Raw genomic sequence first — 24,667 nt, 5'->3', positions numbered from 1 at the left:
GCTTTTTAATTAAAAAAAAATTTTTATATTAACTTCACTTCCAAAAATATTGCTCCTCCTTCTCCTCCCCAGAGAGCCATCTCTTATAACAACGAATAAAAAATTAAAGGGAGGATAGAAAGGATGGAAGGGAAGGAAATTAGCAAAATGAATCAGTAATACCACCTGGGTCTACCACTGTTCCAAATCCATCAGTCTATTTTTTATATAACCAATGAAGAAAGGACTGAATATAGGAGGCAAGAAAGAGTGGAAAAAACCTATCACTAACGTTTATATCTAGGATATGCCAAACAAAAGTCTAAAATATATATCCGCCAATAAAAATGCTGACTTATGATCTTGCCCTGTGAACTTACTTTGTCACTATTTTTATGTGCTTTTCTCTTAGCACTTTCTACAATCACTTTGACACATGCAGGGAAAGGGACTACTCCTTACCCCATAAATGAATCTCTGGTTAAACTGTTGCATCGCTCCTTGGAGTTGACTCCGTTGTAGTTGCCACTGCTCATAGTTTCTAACTGACTCCAAAGTTGGCCGCTGCCAGGTGGTAGTTCTTGTGAAGTGGTCAACATAATAAACACGTCCCATGTTGTCAACTCGACGTTCCCAGCTAACGAGCAAAATTCTCAAAATTAATTCTCAAAATACAGTGTTGTGGAGCTGCTAGAATAAACATGTACCTGAATATCACTTGGGCCACAGAACAAGAATCCCTAAACCTTTTCTTGAGGAAGTGCTAATTGTGATATATACAGAATCACTACCACTGAAAATACTGGTTCTGTTAAACTATTAAAGAAAATGTTTGGCATGCAGGCCTTACTACATAAGAGTCCACAGAGACCCACTTTTAAACATGCTTACAAATACATTTATATCTGGTTCAGTCAGGAAAATACTGATTTTTTTATATATAGGCCTAAAATAAAAGACATTACATGATCACTAATAATAAATCCAAGAGAGCTAAGTAAGGTTTCAAGTTCAGTGAACAGTTGATACAAAAGAAATATGTCACTATAGAAGTGCAAGATCTAAGCAACCTCTCAGTCACAGATTGGACAAATGAAAATCATTCATCAAATTCCTGCCTCCCTCCTGTAATGTTTCAAACTTTGTGGAGACAGGTAGAAGTGACCAGAAACCATGACAAACAGGAATGTAAGTAGACTTGAAAAGATTTAAATTCCTGTCTCTGAACAATTCTGCAATGTTTTTCATTATTTCAGACTCACCCAGGAGGAAGAGGTTCCGGTCTATCCCATGACGTTCTTTTTTCAATATGATCTACATAGTAAACGCGTCCATGCTGGTCCACTCTCTGTTCCCAACTTAAACACACATAAATAAAATGGCTAGTGTAGTTTCATACTAGAAAAACTTTCCAAATACTATACTGTTCAAGCTATTTCGTTAAAAAGTAGCATTTTTTTTTAAATTTGGAAATTCTGGATAATGAATACAAAAATTAAAATAAAAAGAACATACATTTCTAAGAAAAATATACTCAACAATTAGAGCTATCCTAAGCAATTCTCTTTTTGCAAAAGCTATTAAATGTTTCACCTTCTCAACTAACCATTAGTATGTGAACTGCCAAGTCTAGTTCAGTCTCATCAGCTTTGTGAGGACACATCTAGGCATGGAAAACCTCACAACCACTAACTATCCTGTTCGCTTGGTAATGAATATCATGACAGCCCATGAAATAAAGAGAAATACAAAATGATTCTTAGTCTGTGCAGCCCCTTTCTGTTCCTGCAGTGACTGTGGCATAGTGTCAAAAAAGAAGGCAAACAATGGAAAGAATCATATCATTCTTAGTTCACCTTTAAACATTAACTTATCTGTTGGTACTCTATAAATATGAGATCCTTGTCCAATAACCAACCAGTGAGCATATAACTAGAGAAATCAAATCTTACAAATTCTGATTTTCTTTCTATAAATGAAATCAGGAAGAAGTTGCAGCTAAATGGGATGATGGTGTACAGATTATTCTTGGAGAGGGAAAAAAGGTTTGAGAAGTTAGTTTTAATATGTGTTGAAAGGTAACACAAAAGATCATTTCAAGAGCTCTTTGGCCACCTCATATTGCAATATTCATGATAAGTATTTGAAAAAAGACCGTCATGAAAATAATTCATTTATTCACCCATATCTGCTCTAGAGAATGAGGAAATAAGAGAATTTCTATGGAGAACTAGACAAGATCAAACCAAGTTCAAGTAACATATACTTTGATAATTTAGCAACTGTAATGTAAAGGTAGACATATGGAAAGATGGTAAAAAAAAATGTGAGAAAATATAGTTCTAGAACAAGAAATGAGAAAGACCAAAGACTTGTAAGACTATACCAAAGCATCATACTGATAATAAAGAATTAATATGTTCTTGAAAAAAATTTAAGACAAATTTTTTTTTAAAAAAGAAAAGAAAGGCAATGTGATAGTGGGAACCCAAAACAACCTTACAAAAATGAAAGTAATTTTATTTTAGCAAACAAGAAATGACTCATTACTGGTGTGAGAGTCATTGTCTAATCACCTTTCTGCTTATACCAATTTGCTAAAGCAAAGATCAAAGTTAGCACAAAAATTGAATGAAAATGGAAAAAAAATTAGGCATGTCTAAAAAATTCTACCCTGACCTATTCAAACAATTTGCTGCTATCAAAATAAGGGAAATAGGTGAACAGACACCATCATAGTTTATGACCATTTCCTAAAGAAGCATAAATGATACATGTCAAATGCTACAACACAGAGACAAAAAGATTCTAGAAAGTGTCTTGGCAACCAGACCTTCTTGCCAAATAAAGAAATAATACAGCCAAGAGCAATATCAGTTTAAAAAATAAACTCACCAAAAAAAATCTTATGGAGGATGGTAGAAAACTATAAGCAATAGCATTTGATAAAATAGTGAGAAACAATGGGGAGGAAAACAAATCTGAAGAAAGTTTGGTGAGCATTTAAAGATACACTTAAAAGACAATAAACAGATGGAAAATGGAAAAGATCTATAAATATTTATATAACAAAATCTTTTCACCATTCAAAAGACTGAAGCCACTGCACTTGGCCTAACATCATAGTCCTGGATGTATTGTAAGGAGTGAAAATGGCACTAAAGAAAATAAGAAAAGCAACTGGACTAGGTTAATTATAGACAGAAAAAGTCTATGATGAGACACCTTTATTACCATATAAAAAAAGGGGAGCAAGAAGGACAAAGAAAAGAAGAAAGAAGGAAGGGAGGGAGGAGGGAGAGAAGTAGGAAGGAAAGAAATGAAGGAGGGAAGGACAGTGGGAAAGAAGAAAAAAGGAAAAGGCAACCTAGACAATGTCAGGAACTACTCAATCAGTGTCTCTCCTTTCCAATCTCTAAAAATGTTTACAAAAATAATGTTCACACATATGGACAACATACTTGATGAAGGTATGAAAAGGGAATGGTCACACTTCCACAAATGACATGCAATAGTAGATTACCTTTACAATCCACACCCATTTAAAAGGTGTGCAGAATACAAGATTCCCTGTACTGTTTGATTATTAAAATTTTTTTTTATTTGGTAAAACAAAATGATTATTCCAACAGGTAACACAACTCCTATATTTATCAAAACAATAAAACTCTGAAGATGCAATAACATTTAAAAAATACATTTTATTTTCAAAATCTCTTATTAGAATTTAGCATTTCCTTCTATTATGAATTTTTAAGAAAAATTCCAAGAAGGGATCCACACACAAGCTTTACTAGACTACCAAAGGAGTTAATGAGATTAAAAAATTAAGAATTCTTACTACAAATAGTGAGGTCCTCCAGCTGCTTCTGTTTCTGTTTAACATTTTGCTGAGCATATCAAGTTATGATGTGCAGAGCTTCCTATAAGAGATCCACAATCCTCCAAAAATTCAAGGCTAACTATACAGACAGGTTTTAAACCAAGTGGATGAAGAATGTTTACGGTTCAGACTAGATGGTCAGTTATATGGGAACATACACTAGAAATGGTCCATTATTGAACAGGAATGACAAATGGTTATTCAGCTGAGCCCAGAATTGAGAAGGAAGAGAATGAGCTGGATTACTTTCAGGAAACTGTACAATTCTTTTAATTATCCCAAGCTTTTCCGTGAAATAAAAGTCCATCTTTTTAAACAGCAATATCTTTCTGTTTATGTTACATGGTTTAGACTCATGGAACACTAAAATCCCTGAAGAACTAAAAATGAAGATCACACAAAGGTAAATGGAGAGTGTATGTGGTGTGAGCAGGTAATACATTACAACCATGTAATTACGCACAAATGGTATAAAAATATAAAGTAACATAAGAGAAAGATATAAAAAAAAAGGCAGCCTGGTCTTATAGTAAGAGTAAGGGATAAAGTAATGGACAGCCTGTGTGCTTCACTGGAATCCATCAATGTCAAGAGAATGTAAAGACTCCAAGAACTCATATCTGGGAGAATGAAAATGAGTTGGACAGGATAGGCAGGCATGAATGGGATAAAATCTTCATCACTGTATCTACACTGATGGCTCTCCTGAAACCTGTGACAAAATTCAAATGGCATTAGCCATAACACCATGTAAATTTTTGGCTTCCGTATCTGTTTTTTTCTACAATGACCATGGTTTGCCTAGTCCTCGTGTTATCAGAAAGAACATTTCAATAGCTCCATATCTCTGTCACATGGGACCTCATGAGAGGACTAAAGGAGAAACGGACATATAGTGCATGTAAGTCATTTTAACAACCATCAGTTGATGCCCAGTTCAAATGCCATTTTCTCCAAAAATCACCCCAATCAAAAAAACTCTCTACCTCCTGAAAATTTCTATGGCACTTTGCTTTTTAATTTACACATTCTAAACTTAACATCAAATAAAGTGGGCACAGAGCAGAAAAGAAACACATAACACTCATCTATATTACATAGCTACAACATTTTACATAATTTTAGTACTTATCATGTACCATCATAGCATTATTTTTCCTTTCTTATCTTATTTTCCTTAAAGAATAGTCCATTCATTGAGATTAAGAACCTTAGCTTTTCATTCTCTTTATCTTCCACGTTACTGTGCACATAATGGGTAATCAGTTCAATTCAGCTGAGATTTCAGTAAGCCAAATCTGGTCACCAGCACATTTAACAATACTACGCACATAGAAAAGGTGAGCTCTAGTTCATTTTTTTCTGTCTCTTCATTCTGCCCCCAGAAATGAAGTCCTAAATATAAGTCAAGAGGTCTACTTCAGACAGAACTGGGATCACTTCAAGTCCACATTCTCTGATTCTTGTAACAGGAGTACTCTTGACATAGCAGAAGAAATCCAACAAATACAATTAAAAAAATTTTTTTTAAACCTCTAGTTTATAAAGTGGCAACATGACATATGGAAAGAAAATGTTAGAATTAGAATCAAGAGATGTGGGTTTGAAGGCTCCCTCAGTGATGGAACTAGAGGCAATTCACTTAGTATCTCAGGACTTGAGTCTCCCTTTATTTAAAAAGGATATGATATGACTAACATGGAAATGCGTTTTCCATGACTACATATATATATATAACATATATCAAATTGCTTATCATTTTAGGGAGGAGGGAGGGGAGGAAAAAAATTTGGAACTGAAAATTTTTTTAAAAGAATGTCAAAAATTATTTTTACATATAATTGGAAAAAAAAATACTATTTTCTTTTAGAAAAACAAAAACGAACAAAAAGTACATGATAATACTTCCACTATTTACATCAAGGAATTGTGAGGAAAGTGCTTTGCGAGCCCTAAAGGAGTCATATAAATCTGAGCTATTTTTAGTATCATGAACTAATTTTCGCTTATTTTTATTTTATGGAATTTACTTTATGTTTATCCTGAACTTAACATCAAATAAACATTTGAAAAAAGAAAACAAGGATGATTGTACACAAAATGGTAAATTTCTAGTATGAACAGTTCTTTTAAAGAACGTAATAAATTCAACATTTAATTTTCAAAACTGTTCTGCTTGTATGTGATTCTTTTCAGCCTTACTTCTGTTCTTTTCTGGGTGGGGGAGGGGAGGAGGACTTCAAAGACTCTTTTTTGTGTGTGTGTATAGGTGGAGGGACTAGGGGGATCCTGCAGGGTAGAAATCCTGACTCAGTCTTCTTTTTCTGTTAATTCAGCCCCTAAATTAGGAAAAAAAAATTTTAAAACACTCCTAGAAATGAATATGCATAAGTGAAACAAAATCTATTACTGACTACATTTGAAAACACATTTTTTGTTCTGCATCTTGAATCCATCATCAATCTGGGAAGATATAGAATAATTTTGATTTTCACTTTAATTTCACTATGCCTAAGGGCAAGTGCTAAAAGTGATATACTATTTATGCTTATAGTCACAAAAAACACCATAGCTATAAAAGTCTTTAGGGGAAATGTCCTAAAAGGTCACAAAAACATGATGTTACTTCCACAAAACTCTGTCCTGTTACTGTCTCTTCCTTACGTACAAGTGGTAATCTCCATTCTATTCCCTTCTCCCTTCAATTGTTATAACTTAAAACCGAAACAAACAATCTTTAACATGGTAAACTCCAAAATTCACTACTCAAATGGATGTGATCTCACTGATTTTAAATGCTCTTCCTAACAACGAATATTGCAACCCAACCATGCCTATCCATCCTATGGCACTCTATGTTCCAAGTCTTCCCTTAAGGTCACCACAATGGAGTCCATCCAACAGACTAAAGGTCTGTCTTGCTTATTCATGACATGATAAGGATAGTAGGTGAGCCCTTCAGCGGTTCATCTATTATCCTTCGTACTTCCTATATAATCAGAGCATCTTTTCTTCCTATCATACATAATTTTAATGACATCTAGGTACTGCAGCAAAAAGAGCTCTAGATCTAGAAGTAAAAAGACTTGAATTCAAATCTAATCCCAGGCAATGACTAGCTGAGACCTTGGGCAAGTTATAACTTCTATTTACTTCGATTTCTTCATCTAAAAATAAGCACAGTAAAAGCACTAACTTCTTAAGGTTTTATGAGGATAAAATGAGATAATATTTGTAAAGAACTTTCAAAAATCTTAAAGTGCTATATGAATTCTAGCTCAGGGGTAGGGAACCTGGGGCCTCGAGACCACACGTGGACCTCTAGCTCCTCAAGTATGGCGCTTCAACTGAATCCAAACTTCACAGAACAAATCTTTTTAATAACAGGATTTGTTCAGTAAAACTTGGACTCAGCCAAAAGACTGCACCCAAGGACCTAGAAGGCCACATATGCCCTTGAGGCCATTGGTTCCCCATCCCTGTTCCAGCTCTTTATTTTTTTAATCATCTTTTATGCCTACTCATCAAAATTACTCTTTTGTTATAGCTTGTGCTCATACCCACCTTGAACCTGTCTCTCTATTGCCCTCTATGTGATATTCGCCTTCAATTAATTTAAGATTATTGTGTTCCATGTCTCATAGTTATACTATACTGGTAAAATTGGTATTAAACAGATGGAACTTTTGTTTTCTGAGAAAAGCTTTTGATCACTATAAGAGTTTTGCAATTTCCAGAAGATATCTGGCTTGCTCCCTTCTTCTTGTTTAATTCTGGGTCCAATCCACTGTCCATTTACTTTGTCTATCCCACTGGACAGAATGCTGGGCCTAGAATCAGGAAGAATTTATTCAAATCCAGTCTCAGACACTGATTGGAATGTGCGACCCTGGGCAAGTCACTTAACCCGTTTGCCTAAGGTTCCTAAACTATAAAATGGGGATAATAACAGGATCAAATGAGATTATTTATAAAGCACTTAGCACAATGCTTGGCAAATAATAGGAGCTTAATATATATTTGTTCCTGGCCCAGCGTCACAATGATAGACTCTCTAGGTTGTCTATCTGTATATTATAATCTGAATAATACCTTTCCTGTGAGGATGGGTCATGTCAACTTATCAGCACATTTTACTATCTACCTTGTGCAAAACAGCAAGCTAGGTGCTGGAAGAGGAAAAGACAAAAACGGAATAGGTCAAGTGCTTTTGAGTCATTATGGATCTCTTCCAGTAGTTTCTGCAAAGTTCTAGGGCATGATGCCATCTGCGTATTATCTTTCACAAACAGGAACATGTGGAGGACTTTAATATTTACAGAAAAATCTCTCTTCAACTTGTACTTTTTATTGGATCTCTTCAATCACAGTGGTGAATACATGCCTGTAGTAACAATTTAGATTTGAAGATCTTTCGCACCCATTAATAGGCTGTGTGACCCGCTTACGTCACAGGAAGCCTGAGTTACACGTGGTGGGAGGAGCTTCCTGACAGGAAAAGGAAGTTATGTCACAGGACAGGAAATGCTGAGAGAGAGGGAGGGAACAGTTATGGCTGCTAATGAGCTGAACTGTGAGTTTGTTTTGGGAAAGACCCCAGCAGGAGGTCAGAGAGGTTTTGGGATGGAGAGGCTCCATGTGGTGGTATTTTATATTGAACGCTTTACTGCTCTGATAGATTGGGTAAATGGCTTGTGGGACATGGTTCTCTGGTGTCTCAATCAATGGTTTACTTCTTCTACCTTCTACGTGGAGAGTCTCGTGTACTTTGCAATACTGAACCACACAGGCATTTTGACAATTATCATCTACATTGTTATTATTGCCTTCCTGATACAATGTCTCCTTTTATATGCTTCGCCTGATGTTTCTGATCAGAGGGTAATGGAACAGAGTAATTTATGTTTTTACATCTTTCAAAGAATTTTGAATGACTTTTATGTGAACTAGAGGCATTTTGTTGGAATGGAGTTTTTTGTTAAATTGAATTAAATTTGGTCAACTTCAATATGGGGTTTTTCATAACCCACAAAAAATGAGCAAGTGGTATCTTCATATCACTACATCTTTTAGTGAATTGAGAAAGGGTAAATATGTGGTTCATTGTTGAATTATCACTTGCAAAAAGCCTGCTTGTACCCCAGTTATAGCCTCATCAAAAACAACCTCAATTCATTTATAAATGAGTCTCAAACATTTTGTACAGATGAGAAAGTATTAAAGGTCAGTAATTCCTGATGTTCTTCCCCTTCACTATTTTTCAGTATTGTAATAAAAGTCTGAGATTTTTTTCCAACTCTTTGGTATCTTCCCTCCTTCGGATAGCTTGAGAATTGATCCTTCAACATTCTCACAGCTGTGTTACTTCTAGCATAGATCTCCTATACTCGTGGTTCACTCTAGCTGCTTTTCTTGACTTTGTTCTCTTTAATGCCAATCTTACCTCCCTTATAAGTAAATCTGGCACTGTGATGTTAAAATCCAAGTGTGGTGGCTCTACTGTCCTTAAAGGTGAAAAGTCTGCTTTGTAAAACTTTGCTGATCTTTTCCATTTATCTTCTACTTGCTGTCCTCCTTCCATTTCTGTCCTTACAAATCCTCAGGGTGATTTCAGTTAGTTGGTATCCTTGCCAAGCCTTCTTTAAAGTGGTTTTACCTTCCAATGCTTCTCTCTGTTTAATGAGGCAGTAATGCTCATCATCATTCATCATCCATCTTCATAAAGTTTTACATCTGAGTTTATATTCTAATACAGCATCGCCTTTGGCTTCCATCTCTCTCCTTGTTGCAAATAAGTCAAAACCTTTGGCTACTGTATGGATTCTTCTGGTCTTCGTGCTATGGCAATTGATTTAAACAGATTAACTTTGGTATGAAACTATCACTGATGTTAATGTCATGTCTGTTGTCCATCACCCAGTCTTTATTATCAATTTTTTATTCAAATAGTTCAAGACTGAGTTGTCCCAAATATATGCATGTCTTTTTTACATTAATATTATTTTGCCTACCTTTTTACCTCTACTCTTTCCTTTAACAAGTCTGTGGTCTAATATAGCGCAGGTTATTATTTTTGTGGTGTTTACTGAGTAACTTTTATGTCCCTGGTTAATAACTTTAAGATAGCGATGAGTGAAACCACCTTTATTTCTACACACACACCCCAAAAACCTAGGGCAGCTAACCCCTACATGTCCCCAATCCAAAGGTTGTTATGAGTCAAGATGCTATGATACAAATCTGGAACAATTTGGGTTAAGTTCACCTAGGTGGATCCAGTTGTGGGAAATGCGTTTATACAGATCGCTCTATCTACTGAGCAGGAAACTTGTGAGACTTCACAGAACTTCCTGGCAGGCTACTTTTACCAAGGGTCACTAAACATGTTTCTGTGGAAGATGGAGAAAAACTGTGCTCACTTGTATGTTTGTTTAGTAAACTGAATGTTTATTTAAAATTTTTGACTCCAAGATGCATCAGATGTTGAACCTCTTTCCTGAGACAGTTAAGAGCGGTAGGTGAGATCTGCTACAATGATCTCAGCTCAGAAAAAATGAAGAAGTTGAAAGAACATTAATTTCCTGGCCCTCAACCAGCAGTCCAGGCATTAAAAGGGACAGTGATACCTCACTTGTTGGCAACAGCCTGGGAGGTCAGTAGTGCCCTGGTCAGTAGGAAGCAGCTCAGATAACCTGGCAATAGCAGCATCACAAGGAGGGCACTCTTGCCTATAGGAAACAGTTCAGATGACATTGCAGCAATGTGGTTAGCACTGGAAACAGTGGCATGGTGAGGATGGCACCTTGGCCTCCAGGCAGTAGTACAGATATCATTGTCAACAGCAGGACTGCAAGGAGTGCATCTTGGCCTGCAAGCAGCAATTCAGATAACGCTGGCAACAGGAAGATCACAGGGAGGGCACCTTGGCCTTCAAGCAACAGTTCAGATAGCACTGGCAATAGCAGGATTACAAAGACGGCACACGTTGGCCTGCAGGCAGCAGCTTGGAAAGCCACCGGCAGCACTGAGAGAGGAGACAATGTTCCCCTAGAGGCAGATAGTAGTGGAATAAGCAGTTACTGATGCAGGTGTCTGCAGACTGCAGGCTCTTACACAGTGGACAACACTAGAAGTCCTTGTACATCAGGCAGGAACATGGAATACAGCAGCAAGAAACAACAGGGGAATGGTGATTGGCAGCAGAGAAAGAAGGATGGTGTACAGCAGAAGAGAAGGAATCACAAGCAGCAGAGGAAGAAAGATGTCAGGCAGCAAAGAAGGAATAATGAGGGGCAGCAGAAGAGGAAGCCCCAGGGTAGTACTTTCTCTGTTGTTTCTGCTGCACTGAGATCCTCTCCACTTGGCTGCAAGGATAAATGGGTGGTAATCTTTCTTTGAAACTGACAGTGGTGATCCAGAGGGGTCACAGGATGTAGGCCAAGACTGTAGGATACAAACTGGGGACAGCTTGAGTTAACTCTTCATCCTCCTACCTCTCAGGGTTGCAGTAAGACAGAATGATACGATACAAATTCAGGGCAGTAGGAGTTAAGTCTCCCCCATGTGGATTAATTTGAAACACAGATGTGGGCCCCTTTGGCAATAAATATAAAGAATTCCTCCACCTATTGACCCCACAAAAATTCCTTGAGTACTGCTCTTATCTGGGAGCCAATAGTTGTGTGGAAGACAAAGGAAAGCTATTTTCACTTACTTATAACTCAGTTTGTTAAAGGGATTGTTTATTTGATCCTCAGCCTCCAAGTAGTCCACGGAATTGTCACATCTCACAACAGAAAAAAAAATTTCCACCTAGAAATTTCACATTTGACTTTGCGTCTCTTTGAGACCTTATGATTTAGGGTTGTCAGAGATCAGTTTCAACACAGACCCAAAAGTGTGGATGACACTAGGCAGACTAAACAAGAAGTTATTTAAAACATGGAATTTCCTTTCCTATACAATGCTTTCAGAAGAAATATAAGCAAAGTAAATATAAATAAAAAATGTCAAGATACTCACCCAGGTGGAAGGGGACCTTGATTAACTGTATTGAGCTGCTGAGAAGCAGAATTTACTGACTGCACTTGTCTAGAGGTTGGAGGTGTTGTTAAAGCCACAGTGGCAGGAACTGATGCTCCAGCTGTTGCTCCTTCAGGAATTACACTCATATTTGTTGAAGGTGATGACTCTGTACTAGACACAGGAGTTTCAGAAGGTGCGGATGGAGAACCATTGACAGATGCTATAAATGGGTTAGGTGAGAAAATTTTAAAAGGTGTTGTTACTTAATTTTTTTTCTAAATTGTGAGTGCAATTTTGACTTTTTAAAAGTTGATGAAGCCCAAACACAAGCAAACTCATTTAAAAGCATGTGACCAAAAATTCACAAAATAAATCATAGTCTGGAGCTTGAAAGGAATAAAGAGGCTATATAGTCCAAATGCAAGGGCAAAGAATTTAAGTTATTTTCCCAAAGTAACAGAGACAGGATTTGAAACCAGCCTCTCTAAACTCAGTCCTCTATATGAATCTACATGCAAAAAAACCTGAAAGTTTATTTGATATACAAACCTATATATGCCTCAAATCAAGATGTGAATGGAAAAACTGTTACAGGCCTTTTTCACTTTAAAATGTGATCACTCAGGATTTTCCAATGTATGTTACTTACCATCTACTTATTCTGCTTTAAAGACAGATAAGAGAAATAAGCCAACAGACTCGATTATTTGACCTTCTGTGGTTCTGCATGAAGTTGTAAATTATAGAACCCCTAGAAGGGGACCTCAGGAAACTTTTAGTCCCTCTAGCTGCTTTTAAACATTTTTAGCCCAAATGGAACTTGAATAGTAATACCCTGTACGACATAATTTACTGAATCCAAAACCATGGAGTGCACCTTAGCAGAAGGGACCATCTACACTTTAACCATGAAGACATAATGCAAATGCAGTTGTCACCTTTCATAGATGACTAGATGTATAAATTTCAATAGCCCAAGAAAGAGCGATGGAAAGGCTTGTATCAACTATTTCATGATTGTGTATGGGAAGATCACTCTTGTTAAAAAATGAAGAGAGACAGACGCAGCCATGAAAACACTCTAAACATAAGAAACAATAGTTCTATTCATGATCAACTTAAAATAGAACAAAATAATAAAGATCATAATCATCAAGTTGTATTATTAACAGCTAATACTTCATATCTCTTTTTACAATACCAACCTGGTCTACGAGGAGTAGGAGGAGGTGGCCGTGAAGGTCTTGGAGGCCTAGAAGGTTTAAAACCTCCATTTGTGAGGGATGGAGAGTTATTGCCATTGACCTTCCTATTTTCACTGGGTCCTGGTTCCTCAGCATTATCGGGTCCATTTGTATTTGGTCTAAGTGAGGGGTGGAGGAGAAGGAACAGAAAGAAAAAATAAAGAATTCCCTCTAAATCTTACAAAATATGACAGGAATAAAATCTTACATCTCTACAGGAAAGACTCCTCATTTAGCCTTATCAAATATATATTTGGACAGCTTTTATATAAACAAGGGTTCTTATAAACATATAAGCCAGGTTTCAGGTAAGAATACCTTATCTGCAAAATGAGCTGAGTGATTTTGATTAAATGTATATACATAATATACGTATAATATATACATACTATAGTTCATATAGTAATATACAAAGATTCAACAAGATTCAACCAAGATAAGAGACCTTCAACCTAATTGTGAGGAAAAACCATTTTTTGTTACCTCAGTAAGCCGTAAATAGCATTACCTGGAGGGAGAAAAGGGGCATGGGGCTGCTAATACTAAAGTCACAAATTGGGGAACAATGCTGATAACAGCTGGGCTCCCCTACTAGCCATGAATTAAACAAGCAAAAATTGGAGAGCAGAATATGGTAAGCTACAGAGTAATGATGAAAACAACTGGCTTGGAAATCTACCTACAGATCCTGATCTAGTAGATATGGATCCTTAAATAACAAGATAAAGTAAAAAAGGCATATACAGGAGAACCAAGCAATATAATAAAAAAAAGAAGCACAAAGTGATGGAAAAAAGACAAGTGCACAGTCAGGCGGGTAGCCTTAGCTTTACTAACTAACTATATGACCTTGGGCAAAATACCATTTTCCTGGGTCCCAATTTCTCCATTTGAAAACAGACTGGCTTAATTTCTATCTAGACTTAAAATTCTATCTCTCTATGCAAATAAAGTGACTACAATGTCCATACCTCTTTGATTCAGAAAACCACCACATATAGCAAAACATTTATAGCAGCATTTTTTGTGATGACTAAGATGTCAGCTAGGTGGTGCAGTGGTGTCAGGAAGACTCATCTTCCTGAGTTCAAATCTGGCCTCAGACACTTCCTAGCTGGGTGACCCTGGGCAAGTCACTCAACCCTGTTTGCCTCAGTTTCCTCAACTGTAAAATGAGCCGGAGAGAGAAATGGCAAACCACTCCAGTATGTTTGCCAAGAAAAACCCAAATAGTCACAGAGAGTCAAAAATAACTGAAAAATGATTGAACACAAGAATTAGAAACAAAGTAGATGCCCATTTATTGGGGAAGGGCTAAACAAATTGTGGTATATGAATATAATGGAATACTACTGTCTATAAGAAATGATGCATGTTACCTGAACGGATGCAGAGTGAAGTACACAGAATCAAGAAAACAATATACACAGAACTATAACAAATGAAAATTGAAAGAACTACGCACCAAAAAAAAATCAAAGTAAATATAACAAAATTATAAAGATAAAGCAGGACTTAAATGAAGAGATATGAGAGGACACGCCCAGTGCACCTCCCTTTGCAGAAGCGGTAGGTTCATAAGAGGTCCATAATTATTACCACTATTGCACGTGTTTTCAGACTTTTTTTTAATGTACTGATCAGTTGTACTGGTTTTCTCCCCCTCCTCTCTAAAAAAAAATGCCATTTGTTATATGAGTTGGCTCTCCAGGAGATGGAGGAATACTTGGAATAATTATAAAGATATATCAAATAAAAGAGAACAAAAACTTATTTTAAAAATTCTATCACTCTAAATAACTGGTAATAAAGGCTGATCAAGGAAAAGGACAAAAGACTGGATATTTAGGAATATATGTGGGGAAAATAAAACATATTGTATGGCTAATATAACAGCAAAATCAAAAGTGTGATAGATACCTGGTTTAAAAAAAGAGCTTAGATGATCCATCAAGAACTTCCTCTTCTCACATCACCAAGGTATCTTTGACCACTTTCTTATCCACATGAAGAAATGGTCTTTCTCCCTGCCAAAGCAAACCCCTCTATATACACAAATAATCTCAATATATCCTGTCTTCTTTAGCACTGTCTTTTCTATCACATCTACTGTCTCACGTATCTTCAATCTATCTCTGTCTACTGGCTGCCCTCCTACTGGCTATAAATATATCCATGTCTTCCCCCACCCTCAAAAAAATCCTCCTTTTTGATCTAGCCATTCCTTCTAGTGACTCACCTAAATCTCTTTTCCCTTTTGTGGCTAAACTTCTTGATATGGCCATCTACAAACAATGTTTCCACTTCTTTTCTGCTCATTCCCTTCCTTAACTCTGCACCTAACTTCCAAGATCATAAATCAACTGAAACTGCTCTCTCCACAGTTAACAACAATCTCATAATTCAAATCCAACAACCTTCCCTCAATTCTCATCCTTCTTAATCTCTCAGTAGCTTGATCTGTTTCATACCTTCCTCTCCTTGGTGATACTTTCATCTCCAGTTTTTTTGTGACACTATTCTCTCCTGGTTCTCTTTCTATCTGATTACTCCTTCTCAGTCTCCTTCACTGGTTTTTTTCAGACACATCATACCCAGTAACCATGAGTTTCCCACAAGGCTCTGTCCTGGTCCATCTTCTCTTCTCCCTCTACACTTTTTCACTTGGTGATTTCATCAGCTCCCAAGAATGCAATTAGCATCACTATGCAGATGATCCTCAGGTTTTACTTGTCCAGCCATAAGCTTTGCTGACCTTCACTCTTATATCTCCAACTGCCTACTGAACATTTAGAAATAGATGTCTTGTAGATATCTTAAACTCAATATGTCCAAAATTGAACTCATTATCTTTTCCCCAAAGCCCACCCCCTTCTTCCAAACTTCCCTATTACTATACAGAGTACCACAACCTCCTAATCTCAAAAGCTAGGTGCCATCCTCAATGCATTACTCTTACCACCCCATAACCAATCAGTTGTCAAGTCCTGTTGTTTCTACCTTTGTATTATCTCTTTATATGCCCCCTTCTCTCCTCTGACATTGTCACCACCCTGTTCCTTGCAAACCCTCATCACCTCATGCTTGAACTATTGCAACAGTCTTTTGATTGACCCCCCTAGCTCAGGTACCACCCTCCATCTGTCTTACAATCAGTGGTCAAACTGAACTTCCTAACATATAAGTCTAGACACGTCACACTTCTACTCAGTCTACTCTACTAGCTACCTATTGCCTCCAAGATCAAATGTGCAATTTGCTATATGTCATAGAAAACCATCTTTAACCTAGCTTGTTCCTACTTTTCCAGTCTTCTTACATCTTACCCCTAAGTTCCCACCATATTTGGTAACTCAGCCAGTCAATAAGCATTTGTTGAGTGTATACTATGTGACTTTGACACTGGCCTCCTTTCTGTTCCTTATACTAGATACTCCATCTCCTGACTAGACATTTTCACTTGCTGTTCCCCATCTGAAACTCTCTCCCTCTTCATTTTTGTCTCCTAACTTCCCTCATTTGAAGTCTAACAACCACAAAAGGACCCTCACTGCTACTAGACAATCCTTCTATAGCTCTTATGAACTCATTCCATTCTCCACAGCAGCTCTTCCAAACCTTTTCATCGGTCCTCAAACTTCCTATGGCTCCCCCTCCTCCCATCCTTTCAGCTGAGAACTTTGGTCTTGTTTTACCTCACCACCCCCCCACCCAAAAAAAAAAAACCTGAGGCCATTTACCATGAGTTCTTCTCCCCTCTTCATCTCGTTTCACCCAGAAGCATTCTGCTACTGTCTCCTCTCTGTCTCACAAGAAGAGAGGGCCCTACTCCTTGCCAAGGCAAACCCTTCTATTGTACAAGTGATTCCCATTCCTAGGATTCCTTCTCTTCCAATGGAGTATCCCCTCTGTCATCCCTACTCTCTACTTATCTTCAGTCTCTCCCTTTCTACTGGTTCTTTTCCTACTGCCTACAAACATGTTCACGTCCTCCTCATCCTCAAAACACTCTCTTATTCCTTGTATACTCACTCTCGTCCTACATCTCTTCTACCTTTTGTGGCTAAAATCCTTGAAAAGACCATCTACAATGGATGGCTTCACTTCCTCTCCTCTGATTTTCTTCTTAACTCTACAGTCTGGCTTCTGACCTCATCATTCAACCAAAACTGTTCTCTCCAAAGCTGTCAATGGGCTTTCCTCAAATCTCTTTCTTCTTGACCTCTCTGCAGCCTTGGACAATGCTGATCTTCCCCTCCTTCTTGGTACTGTCTTCTTTCTAGGTTTTCAGGATACTATTCTTCTGTGGTTCCCCTGCTACCTATCTTACTGCTCCACCTCATTCTTTTCCTGCTGCTAATCATGGGTGTCCCACAGGGTTCTGTCCTAGGTCCTCTCCTCCCTTTATAATACTTCACTTGGGGATCTCATCAGTTCCCATGGATTTAATTATCATTTTGGTACTGATGTTTCTTAAATCTACCTACCTGTCCTAACCTCTCTGCTGAACCCAAGTCTCACATCTCTAACTTCTTTTCAGACATCACAATACGGATGTCTTGTAGATATCTTAAACACAACATGTCCCAAACTGAACTTATCTTTCCCCCAAAACTGTCTTCTTTTCCAGACTTCTGTAATACCATGGAAGACATAAAAATCCTCCCAGTTTCCCAACCTAAATGTTATCCTCAACTCCTCACTATCTCTCTCACCACCCATTTGGAACTGTTGCCAAGGCCTGGTGATTTCACATTTACAACATCTATCGAATATGCCTCTTTCTCTCCATGAACCAGATACTTCATCTCTTGGCTCTGGGTATGTTTTCTGGTGAAAACCAGCATTTCATGCCTGGAATGCTCTCCCTCCTGGCATTCCGGGCTTCCTTCAAATCACCCTAAAATCCTACCTTCCACAAGAAGCCTTTCCCAACCCCTCTTAATTCTAGCTGACTTCCCTCTCATTATTTCCTATTTAACCTATATATAGCTTGCTTGTACATACTGGTTTGCTTGTTGTCTCTCCCATTAGACTGTAAAGTACTTGAGGACAGGGACTGTCTTTTGTCTCTTTTTGTATCCTCAGCACTTAGCACAGTGCCTGGCACATAGCAGGTACTTAAACAATGCTTAATGATCTACAAAAAGCCATTCTACACCCCCTTAATACTAGTGTTGTCCCTCTAGTAATTATTTCCATTCTCTCTGGTACATAATCTTACATGTACATAGTTGTTTGATGTTGTCTGCCCTATCAGACTATAAGATCCTTGACAGCAGGTACTTTCTGTTGCCTGTCTTTGCATTTCCAGAGTTTCCTATAGCACCTAGCAAACAGTGTTTAATAAATGTCTGTTGGCTTAGCTAAACTCACTGCTATTAACTTCCTTTTTGATTAGAATGAAAATAAAACAAGAAAATCAAAGAAAATCTAAATAAAATCTAAAGGTGGAGCTATCAACAGAACAAAAACAATAAGTAGCTCATCAGAATAAAACTCCTATCAAAGTCTAGATACCTGAATTTTTGCTTCATGCTGATCAAAATTATTCACTTATGAATTACATAAATGTAAAATTAAACACAAAGAGGTTACTGGACTATTTTGTAGTATACTTATAGTCCAGTAGCTCTCAATTCCTTTGAAGAAGGAATGAGTAAAAAATATATATATTATATAAAACCATAATAGAAATCTAAAGCTAGTCTAATTAATTTTGATTCACTCACTCTTCCCTTGGAGCAAGTACAGCTCTGTGATGTTCTTGTATTTGTTCAGTACTTATACTTGTTCTTGACTTGTTCAATAAATTTCTGAATTTTTTAACTTCTGAAATTTTACCTAACTTGGATGATGTTATTCCTAAAATCATAGAGAAGCATTCTAATTATGTTCTAATACATAGTAGGCACTACACAAATGCAAATATGAAGAACTGGTTCTTGGTGTGTCTACAAGCTCAACACCCAAAATAGACATATATCAGGCTCTGAAACTTAACAGAGGCATAACAGTAAACAAAAATTCAGTAAGGAATTTACATGCTACATGTATCTAAGAATAGCATCATCTAACAATAAAATCTTCAGAAGTTCAAGTACTAATTTCCTTAGAGTCTAACAGTAACTAAAAACAGAAGACAACTGGAATATACAAGCTATTCAGATATATTATGAAAAATATCAGGACACTAAGGCTAGATTCATGCTACAGACAAAGCATGATTTTTTTTTAAAAGTAAAAATTCTAATAAAGTTGCTCTATAAATTTTCTGGATGAGAACTATCAATGGGTGACAATAGATGCCAACATGCAAAGCATCAAGTCAGTTCAGTTAAGAAGCCGAGCAGCATTTGGGGTGGGGGAGAGCCCGGAAGAGGGAAAGTCAGGGCTATAACTGGAGGTGATTTTTAGAAATAAACTTTATTCACATATTTGGAAATATTTAAACCTCAAGTGCCTTTTTCTACTTACAATATCAGAAACAATGATTTACTTAGGTGGGTGTATAGTGCTGGGAAAAACAAAGGGATGAAAAGTGATTAAGGTGGGTCTTTAATATTACTTTTCTATAAAATCTAGAATATATCCATAGCATCATTTAGTCTTGTTAAACCTGATATTAAAAAACTGGCAACAGGTTATATAACACAAGATTTAAATGGGACTGTGCAAGTCTGTACAATCTAACTTATATGATATAGGATGATACAATAAATATGCCTTCCAAAACAAGTTGAAAAAGCAACTGAATAACCTTTTGTAGGCAATTCCCTTCCTGAGGAATATGTAATAATATAAAAATGCATGGTTAAGTTGTCTACCTATTTACAGAGACACACATCTCTGTATTTCCAGCGTTGTTTCATATTGTATTATGACCAAAAGCAGCAAATATTTTTTGTGAACAAAGATGATGATATTTAACAATGGTAGCTCGTCAGTACAAATCAATCTTTATCTGATCTTGTGTCACATTTTATAGTCAATAGTCTGCTCTTTTCCAGCTAAGCAATCAAAGATCTCCAGAGTTTTATAAACTCTGACTCCCTTAATTAAAAGCCTTGATGCTCTCTTACCTGAGTTAATGTTGATTATCTCATCATTCCAACACACATGCACACGCACGGGGGCGCGCACACACACATATACATATATATACACACACATATATACATGTATATACTATATATATATATATATATGTGTATGTATACATACACACACACACACACATATATAAAATCATTGCAGATCTAGAGATCCACGAAAGGAGAAACTAACTCCATAAGAACAGCAAGCAGAGATCCAAAAGAAAAAAAAAGATTTGTGACAAGGACAACAACCAACACCTAAAAGGAATGAAGCAAGAGATAATAAAACTTCTGGTGGAAGAATTGGAAGGAGAATAAATACGAAGAAGAGAAAGTGATAAACCTTAACCAAGAAATGGATTCCCTGAACACTAGGATACACAAGAGAAATCAATTACTTCACCACATAGCAAGAAATATTGAAACAAACCAAAAGGCTGAAAAAGAGAAGAAAACGTAGGATGTATATGATACCGCACCCCCCCCCCCAAATGGCATGGAAATCAGTTCAAGAAGAAATAATTTAAGAGTCCCTGGAACCCCTCAAAAACATGATTTCAAAATAAAAAGCCAGAACACTATTTTCAAGTAACCACAAATGAAAACTGATCAGAGCTATTAGAACCACAAGGCATTCCAACTGATAAAAAGAAGGGAAGTTCTCAATGGAAGAAACCCAAGCCATATTGAAAAAAATGCTTCAAATCAACAATAAGAGAAATGCAAATTAAAGCAACGTTGAAGTTCTATCTCACAGCCATCAGACTGAAAAAGACAAAAATGGAAAATAATAAATGCTAGAGAGACTAGAGGAAAAATGACACAATAATGCACTGTTGGTAGAGCTGTGAATCCAGCCATTCTGAAAAGCAAGTTGGAGCTGTGCCCATAAAGTTACTAAACTATGCATACCCTCTGACATAGTGATATAACTAGTAGGCCCAAACTTCAAAGGCATCAAAGCAAGAGGAAGAGAACATATACGTACAAAAATATTTATAACATCTCTTTTGTACAGTGGCAAAGAACTAAGGGGGTACCTATCAAGTGGGAAATGGGTAAACAAATTATGGTTTCTGAATGTAATATAATACTCATTCTGTATGTTACGAAAAAAGAGACTGTTTCAGAGAAACTGGGGAAAACTGGTATAAACAAACACAGAGTGAAATGAGTTGAACCAGGAAAATAATTTATAATTTCAAAATAGGAACAATTTTGAAAGACTTAAGAATTCTGATAAATGCAATGATCAACAAGATTCCAGAGAGCTAGTGATAAGACATGCTACCCACCTCCTGAAAGAGAGGTGACAGAGCAAATATGCAAAATGAGACACATATTTTTGGATATGGCCAATATGGGAATATGTTTTACTTAACTATATGCATTTATTGGAAGGGTTTTCTTTTTTCTTTTCTTTTCCATTTGCAGGGGAATAATGGAGAAAGAAAAAATGACTGATAATTGTAAATATTTTTAGTTTTCTAAAAAAAGACACTAACCACCTGCTGAAAGAATCCCAAGTTCCAATAACCAAAATCCAAAGCTCCGACATCAAAGAAAAAAAATGCTATAAGCATCTAAAAATAAACAGTTTAAGTACCACAGATCCACAGTCAGGATCACACAAGACCTGAAAATTTTTACTAAAACCCAAAGGAGATTTTGGAATACAATATTTCTTTCTTTTTTTTTTGTATTTATTTAGTATCTAATTTTTCCCCAGTTACATGCAAAAACAATTTTAAACATTTGTTTTTAAAACTTCGAGTTCCTAATTCTCTCCCTTCCTCCCTCTCCACCCCCCACACCATTAAGAAGGGAAGTAATTCAATATAGGTTATATATGTGTAGTCATGCAAAACATATATCTATAACAGTCATGTTGTGAAAGAAAGCATAAGACAAAAAAAACCACTCAAGAAAAATAAAGTGAAGAAAAAAGTTATCAATTGATAACTATCTTTGATTTGACTATACTCGTATTCTCAGTTTTGAGTTTTCATTCATCACAAGTGGCACTTTTCAAATGTCATAGAAAGTACTTCCATTTCTCTTTCATAGTAATCTTAGGACATAGTGATTGCTTTATTTACTCTTCTGTACTTGTTATCAACAACTAATTAATTTTTAAACGGAAATCTGAGCATCCTCTAACACTTTACAACCACAGTAGGCTGTCATAAGTCTTTCAGAGTGTTATCTACATTTATATGAAATTCCCCCCTTTTTAATCTTTACTACTCAATTAATTTGCTCCAGTATGGGCCTGACTGAAGAGCTGTTTTCTGTATTGCTTCAATATTAACTTTCTTTCGTCTAGCTCTGCAATCCAATAGTAACCACTCATATGCTCATGTGATATATCTTACCTTGTATCATTCCTGGTTCTGGAATCATCACTCTGTGAACTACCTTTATCATCAGCAAAAACAAACAAACAAACAAAACCCAATGAGATTAGCGTCTTGCTTTCAAAAACTTTTTATACTTAAGTCTATGTAGTCTAAATGTACACTCAACCTTCCCGATAAAAAACATTTTAATACTTGATCAAGATTCTAAGGTTAAATCAAATTTAATAATTTAAATTGAGGGTTAATTTACTTCATTTATGAATCACATTAAATAGAGCTAGTCTTACTATAATTTATATGTAACAAAAATGTTTTTCTATTGCATTTAAGAGATATGCTGTACTTACGTGGGCTACAGAATTAAAATCTTCTATGTACCTTCTAATAAAACATGTTTTTTCTGGTTTTAATTTAAATCTAGTCCATTATGCTTTTATATCCCAATAGTGCATATCAAAGTGTGAGCATGTAGTAGCTGCTCATGAATTTTGAATATGGTAATATGTCATATATGGAGGTCACTGGAACTCAACTATTTAGAAAACAGCTGAGAACCAAAAATAAAAAATGCTTCAGTGCAGTTGAAATGGATGGTATAAAGTACAACAATACTGACAACTATAATACTGTGTTAATGATTGTGTCTCCTGGGTAAGTAAAGTAATTTTGGTCACAGAGACCATTAATAAATTTCATCACGCGGGGCTTAGGACCTTTAAAAATTTCTCTTTTAGGGAAAATATTTAATAACAAGGAAGTAAAGGGAAAAACCTTAAGAGAATTCACGGGTAACACACATTACTGAGACAGCTACTATGTAGGCACTTAATGCAAGTTAACATGACACTGAAACCACTTAGAAATAATCATGACATTTATATCATTATAATAGGCATTAGCTAAGAGCAGACCATTTTACAGAACGTAATGACACACTGAGGGCTTTTAATAATTATATTTCCATTACTGGTAACAAAAAAGACAAACATAAAAGTGCATTAAAGGCTGAGAAAACCAGAGAATCATAAATTCTTACAGGGATTAATGAATCTTATTGGGACCTTACAGATCGCCTAGTCCCTAGTCCAATCTCTATTGGAAATAAGAAGCTCTTATACAACATTCTTCACAAGTGATCATACGACCTCTGTTTGAACAACTCCAATGAGAGAGGAATCCATTACCTAATCCGAGGTGGTAGGAATAAACAAATTCTTCATTAATTAGGCATTAGCCTAAAGAACCCTTAAGAAGTAATATTCTAAAATACAAAGTAATGAGGTCTGGACAGAGATTGATTCAAAAGTCCTTATTTAAGAAATAGGGCAATTTTAGAGTCAAATTATGGGGTTTTTTGGGGTTAATATGATGCTAAAAAGTAAAATCTTAAATGCCATTATATGGTACTTATAAAAGTAAGTGCCTCAGACTGTCAACAGATGTGGAGATTGGGAAAGCAATAAGGACGATGAAAGTAAGAGAGACAATAAGCTAAAAACAAAACTAGAACGAAGAGGAACAACATTGAGCCAGACTGCCCAAACTCAATCAGTTCGTAATCCATAGAAACCATCCACAATAAAAAAGGGAAAACATGAAAAGTAATTTCAACCTGCTGTAAAAAAAAAATAACATTTGTGTTATCATGACAAAACAACAGGAGTTGAAAGGTATCGTTACCCTTTGCTGGGAGAAGGGTCACCAATAGTAACTACGTTATTACATACTAGTTACCTTCTGAACATGTGGCATAGCCATTCGTTAGAATCTCAGGATCTACTTGTAATCCATCAAGACAAACTGACAAGTCTCCTATGATTTCTGTTGGCTCCTTGTCACCCACAAGTTGTAATGTCACAACCACTTCATCAACTATGGAAAAAAGAAAAGACACTTTTTATCTTCCAAACATCTTACTGAAAGTCTGTCATAAAAAAAGTGTAAGATTACATCTATCAATTGGATACATATAAACTATATTAATTTACTTAGATAAGTGGTTTTAGTCCTCAATGAACATCAAAACATGTACTACATATGGCATAAAAGAATGGAATAAGCCTGCCTACTCATCTACAC

General features: G+C 36.3%; 1 protein-coding gene across 2 annotated transcripts in view; it reads right to left on the bottom strand.

Moving 5' to 3' along the window:
* ITCH (itchy E3 ubiquitin protein ligase) overlaps window positions 1–24,667 on the bottom strand; it is a 159,933-nt gene that overhangs the window by 63,493 nt on the left and 71,773 nt on the right. For both annotated transcript variants that reach the window (XM_036748660.1, XM_036748661.1), the window contains exons 5-10: window positions 24,323–24,460; window positions 22,604–22,646; window positions 13,093–13,250; window positions 11,885–12,107; window positions 1,242–1,337; window positions 442–616 (exon numbers count right to left, since the gene is read on the bottom strand). In XM_036748660.1, the coding sequence (XP_036604555.1) occupies window positions 442–616; window positions 1,242–1,337; window positions 11,885–12,107; window positions 13,093–13,250; window positions 22,604–22,646; window positions 24,323–24,460 (833 nt within the window). The remainder of the gene's footprint in view (window positions 1–441; window positions 617–1,241; window positions 1,338–11,884; window positions 12,108–13,092; window positions 13,251–22,603; window positions 22,647–24,322; window positions 24,461–24,667) is intronic.

Source organism: Trichosurus vulpecula, chromosome 3 (assembly GCF_011100635.1).
Source record: "Trichosurus vulpecula isolate mTriVul1 chromosome 3, mTriVul1.pri, whole genome shotgun sequence".
Classification (NCBI taxonomy): Eukaryota; Metazoa; Chordata; class Mammalia; order Diprotodontia; family Phalangeridae; genus Trichosurus; species Trichosurus vulpecula.
The sequence above is the reverse complement of the archived record's forward strand: the minus strand, read 5'-3'. Positions and strand labels throughout refer to the sequence as shown.